Source organism: Mesocricetus auratus, unplaced genomic scaffold (assembly GCF_017639785.1).
Source record: "Mesocricetus auratus isolate SY011 unplaced genomic scaffold, BCM_Maur_2.0 contig_12576_pilon_obj, whole genome shotgun sequence".
Lineage (NCBI taxonomy): Eukaryota > Metazoa > Chordata > Mammalia > Rodentia > Cricetidae > Mesocricetus > Mesocricetus auratus.
In genome coordinates, this window is record NW_024431804.1 from 1 (window position 1) to 6,081 (window position 6,081).

General features: G+C 41.6%; 1 protein-coding gene across 1 annotated transcript; it reads left to right on the forward strand.

Moving 5' to 3' along the window:
- The first annotated feature begins 2,618 nt into the window (after nt 1–2,618).
- On the forward strand, nt 2,619–5,171 carry LOC121138265 (disks large homolog 5-like). The gene is made up of 3 exons (XM_040741011.1): nt 2,619–2,864; nt 3,691–3,850; nt 4,994–5,171. Exons 1-3 carry the CDS (start codon nt 2,726–2,728, stop codon nt 5,145–5,147), a joined length of 453 nt encoding a protein of 150 aa, XP_040596945.1. The 5' UTR covers nt 2,619–2,725; the 3' UTR covers nt 5,148–5,171.
- The last annotated feature ends 910 nt before the right edge of the window (nt 5,172–6,081 follow it).

Below are 6,081 nucleotides of genomic sequence, written 5' to 3' on the forward strand. Positions count from 1 at the left end.
CCCCAAAATAGAACAATGAAACCCTGTTCTCTGTCCACCTAACATGTATCTACAACCCTTCTTTCTTCCTCAAGGAGGTTTCGGGTGATGAGAAGACTCCCAGCTTCTGTCTCATAGAAAAACCAAGTATAGATGATTGAGAGCCATGGGAGATGAAGTATGCATGGGTATAGATCTCTAGATCTCCTTGAGACCCCCAATTTCATTCACGATGTCCAAGTTCACACAAAAAGTGTTGAAATGATAGGGAGAACATGAATCAAGGACACATTTTCTAAAATTTAATTTTAGTAGTGATAGGAATAAAATTCAGGGATTTGTCAAATGCCACCAAAACGCTATGCCACTTAAATTATCCAAGGTAGGGATGTGGGAAAGTTTAAGGTAAGATTATACCCTCATTATTTGTATCAGGATAGCCTTGAACTCACAGAAGTCTAGGAACATCTCTGTCCTGAGTACTGGGATTAAAGTGTGCTCCACCACACCTGGATTCTGGGATGGAAAAATGACCATTTTTTCATTTGATATCATGCATTTAAGTCTCTAAGAGCTCATATCATTTGTAGAGCAAGCACAACTCAATGTTTTGGCCAGTCTATATAACAAGTATTATTTAGTAATATGAATGAATATAAGTGCTATGTATGTCCCCAGTACCACATAAAATAGGGCATGTGGGTGAATAATCCCATCACAACCAGCTGCAACTCTGCAAGTACAGGCCTGGAATGAACTAGGCAGGGAGCTTGTTCTGAGACTTGTTACTCGTACCTGTGGGGATAACTCAGAGCACCAAGTCCCGGCCCTTCCTCTCTTGATTTTGTCTGAGCTCATTCACTGATCATTGGGATGTATATTGTCAGCAATCATAAAAGTTTATGTGTGAAACTTAGATTTTTAAAACAAATGAAGTACAAGTATAATGCTGCCATTAGATTTGCTACTCCTTGTATAATTCTTCTTGGCTGAATAAAAAGGCACGCGGGCAGGGAGGGAGGGAGAGAAGGAGGGAGGGGTGGAAGAAGGATGGAAGGAAGGTAGGAAGAAAGGAATGAAGTGTGTGTGGAGAGGAAGTAGAGATGAAGAAAGACAGAGAGAAATGAAGGAAGAAGAAAGGAAGAAAGAACGAAAGAAAGAAAGAAAGAAAGAAAGAAGGAAGGAAAGCAAAGAAATAGTCTATTGGCACAAGTTAAAGCTTATTCTCTTCCACACTTTTACAGTTTTTCAAGCTCATGGAAAGGATTGCCTTAGATTGAAAACACATAACTGGTTTCCAGGAGTTTAGTTCAATGTTGAGCTGTGGGTGTCTGCCTCTGATTCCATCAGTAACTGGATGAAGGCTGTGAGACTTTGGATGACACCTCCAGGAAGCCTGCTGTTTCTGTCTGCCCAGAACATTAGAATGCTGCTCACCTTGGCTTCCTGCCTGTACTAGTATTGTTGTCTTCCTTCTTCGGTCTTCAATGAGTTTGAAGAGTAGGCTGTCCCAATTACTGTTCTGTCTACCTAGATAGAAATATTAGGTACAAGACTTAAACTTTCCCGCTTAGAACTGCTCTACAGTAATCTGTGTTATGCCTTTCCCCTAGGACTGGATATGTGGTTCTTGACATTTGCTCTTGTTGTTTTACTTGTTTTAGATCTTGAGGGTTAATGTCCATAATTTTCCTTCTCCTAGCACACACTTGAATTGTGCCATGATTACATATTTTTGATTTGAAAGTCAATCTTTTCTATAGACTGAAATCAGAATTGAATACTAGTAGGGATACTAGTAGGTACCTGCTAGATGACCACACCCATGTGGGCGTGGCCACAGGTACTTAGGGCCGTGTGGGATGTAGGCCTGTGGAGAGAGCAGCAAGCTCTCTGGTTTCCAGGTGGTTCTTGGCAAACAGCTGAGACTGGAAGTGCTTAGAGCTGACCCTGGCTAATCGGTTTTTCATGTAAGTGAATTCTCTCCCCCCCAATAACCTATGATATACCTATGCCATGAACCTCATCCTATAATGGAACAATCTTTTGTAGAGCATGAGTAACTAATACATAAATACATGTATGTTATCCTTTGCACAAACAGCTGTGAAAGCATTAATGCCAATGTCTCCTGGAATTTTAGATGCCATTTTATGTATGATTCATGGTGTATCATAAAAATCTCTTCAAATTACATCCTTTGAAAAGTGATCTCCTCTAGGTACCAAGTAATCAATAAAGCCAGTGAACATTCATGAAGAGCAAATGAGAAGCAACTTACCTACTGGAAAATAATTTCTGTAGACTCTTTACTAAGAAGTCATTTTAAAAGATTCCTTCTCACCATCAGATCTATAATATCCAAAAAGAGTGAGAATTTTGCCATGAATAAATTTATCAAATATAATTATCTCGTCCAAATAATTTCAGTATGAGATATCAGTGAGTTCCTCATCTGGAAAGTACTATATATATTCTAGTCAAATACAGGGATCTCTACTTTTGGAATAAGTAGGTGCTGCAGGGTTTTTGTTGTAAGCTAGGAGAGAATGCTTGGTAGGAAAACCTGATTTCAGCTGAGTTATGGGGAAAACTGGTTATCAGGGAGGCCATGTTATTTCCACATGACATCACCGGTCCCTTCCCTGAACAATCCAATGTATCCTGGAGACTATGGAATCCTGTGATGTCACCTGTGTTGTAGCAACACCAACTGCCTTTGGAGAGCCCTTCAGTGCCCTTGAGGATGAACGTGTTGGAGAGCCTGGGGAATCTCCTTAGGAGACAGTATGGAGAGGGCAAAGATGCAAGGGAGAGGCAGAAGAAGGCTGACCTTCCACATCACTTTAAAGGATCAAGAAAGAAATGGTTCAAAAGGAAGAACAGTAAGTCCTAAGTAGAAAGTGGGGCCTCCCTGTAGAAGGTGGCTTTTAGAGGGGACTTTTGTAATGGGACACAGGAACTGGGGTTTCTGGAAAAGAGTGGCCATCAGTGCCTGACATGGCTCCTAGAAGGCAAGGATTCCTGGGTAGTAATTTGTCTCTGCCAGTAGCCAGGACATAGTAATAAAAAGGCATTTGGCTTGTACCACATAGATTTCAATGTTGAAGAAGTGTGAGATGGTTGAAGAATCAGGATCAAATGAGACCAGCATGAGGCAGGGACTGGTGTTGTGTGCTCAGCTAATGGCAGGTCATGACTGTACTTCAAAGCCAGTGGATATCTTTAAGTAATGTGCACCCTCTCTGTGTCCCCTGAGTCGTCAGTGAGTTGGCTTGGTGAGTCATGTGACCATGTTCTGTGCCTGTATGGCTTCTCCATCTATAGTCATTTTGTTTGAATGACATGTCAAGATATTTGAAGTTCTCAAAAAGACCTCAGTGCCTGTGGACAATGCTAATTGCCTCCTGGTTTCTAACCCACAAACTTATGCATTCTACCAGCAGGTTGAATTGAGAGCCTGTAGTTGTGAATGAGCCTTAGAAATTACTCTCTTAGTTAACTTGAATTATGTGCTGAGGCAGCCGAGAAAATCAGATGATTGACAATCCCAACTGCCTTCAGAAATGGGAGAGATGTGATGCCCTGGAGGAGCATTTCAAGCCTGAGTAAAAATCCATTTGTGTGTGGCTGAGTCACAGGTATAAAGTGGTCTGTATATCCTCCACGGCTTGGCATAATATGACTTGATTTGTGTTCCTCTACCCACAGGGGCTGCTGTAGAACCATCAACTACCTCCTCCCTAGTCACTAAGAAAGAGATGAATGAGAAGATGGAGGGTATGAGTAAACAGCTGGATCAATTGGCCATGGAAACCAAGGAGCTTAGGGATTGCATCATCTCCATCACTGAAGGATGCCCTGATGACAGGTATTCATCGTTTACAAAGCCACGTTGACCATCGTGGTTCCACAATTTCACTTTTTGTTTATTTTCTCTAAGTTCTGTGGCTCTAAGAGTGTACACTTTCATGATATTCTTTGGCCCAAAAGCATGTTTCTAATTGCTTCCCATAAGGAGAATCTGAAACCTGGGCAGAAGTCAGATGGGGACACAATATTATTATGTGTCCTCTGAAAGAAAACCAGAGCCTATGGCCTGAGACACATAACTCAGAGACTGGAAAAATGGTATGAGTTGCCAGCATGCATTTGGACAGATCCTTTCAAGTGGCAGCTTCTATGAGATGTTAGCTGCTATTAGTTTGTTGTGACTCTTTACATGCCAGGGAAGATGTTACGTGATGAGCACAACATGGAGCAGCTGGAAAGCCCAGTCACACATCTCATTATATGGTTACAAGCCCTGAGAAAGATCCAAGCACATTTTGGTCTGCTCTGAGATACCACACCTGCAATCATTTCCTTAACATCTCTGGGTAACAGTCTCTCTACCCTCTTTTCCCTCTGTCTGTATCTGTCACAAACACACACACAAATAAACACATATGCAGTTTGGGTGTTTGTGCATTTCTTCAAGGTTACATCCCTAGACCTTGCCCATAAGGTTACAGTTTTTGGTCATTGGGATCCACACATTAAGCATTACAGTTCTGCCAATATGCTCACCTTAGTGATATGTAGATATTCCCTTGGTTAATTTATAAATCTATGTTGAGTTTCTGTAAGAAAAACATTTAGTCCTATCCACAAAAATGCTAATGGTATGATTTCGGCCTCTATATTTACAGACACCAAGCCTAAAAATTTCTATTGTATGCAGAAGGGAAACAATATAACCTGTTTTGGTGCGCCCAGACCATGAAGTAGAAACTAGGGAGAGTGTTAGCCAGCTATTTCAGTGTTAGTGAAAGAACTCAGGCAGCCCCACCTCTCTTCATGTTAACATCCTGTCTCTGCTGCCCTACGATTATGACAGCAAGTTTAATAATCACCAGATATTCCAAGGACTTAGGAGACTGAATGTGGCATTCCATGGGTTCCAGTAGCCTTGAACACAGCCAGAATTCATGTGACCTATGAAATGTTTGTTCATGGAACTTTTTGTTTCAAGGTCCATGCACTATCATCGGCCAAAACCTTTCTATGAAAATCTCCAGATGGAGCATAAGCAGGTGATGGATGACCTACAGAGATTGCAAAATGAGAACAAGGAAGCCTTGGAAAGATTCCATGAGATCACCGAGGAATCATTCTTCTATTGGTAAGTGCCTCTTTTGCAGAGGAACATAGCATTGTGAAATGTCCATCTCTGCCTATTTTTTCTCTATACTGCAGAGCCCACAGATAGGTTCAAGCTATTATGGCTTTTAGGAAGAATCATTAGCAAGCAGTTCTTGGTCTTGTTTTCATGGCACTCAGTTTTCCTAATTGTGAGATGGACAATTAGCTCCTCCCAGCCCCAGACTATCAACCTTATATAGACTACAGTTTAAACTATCACCAAGTTAATACAATTTGTCATTTTTAGGTGATATTCAACCATGAAATAGATTTTCCTGCTACTTCATAACTGCAATTTTGCTATTGTTATGAATCACAATGTAAGAATCTATTATTCAGATAATCTGAGAGGTCAACCATGTAAGAGTAATGCCATCACCAAAGGAGTCATGACCCATAGTTTGAGGATGACGACTCTAAGTAGAGGAATATTTTGCAGCATGAGATTGGTGTCAGGAAGTTTCTCAGGCATAGGCATCTTGCCCACATTGAACATCTACACCCCTTGGGTGTCCTGTCATCCCTCTGAGTGGCTTTGTCCCCTGCCTCATGATGTGGCCCCATTACTATGGTCAGTTAAGGGCATTGAAGGACATACTCACAGAAGTAGAGAATCTTAGGTTTCTTTTCTTGTTGGCATATTCAGAAATAGTTCGGTTCCCACGGGAATTTCTAGTTCTCTACTTTTGGCCTTCTGAGAGCAGCTGTCATGGCTGCATTGACCACTTGTCTCTGTCACCTTTGGTAACCAGAGGTCCCGTTGAATTGATGGGTTATGGATGCAGGGGTGGTTGGAAGAGAGTCAAGGTCTTACTATCCAGAGAGTGTTTCTAGCAATCTGCAGCAACAACTCCAGATGGAGAAGTCTCAGGTGCAGTACGTGGTGGAGAAGCTGAGGCAAGAGACCAAGAAGGTGCT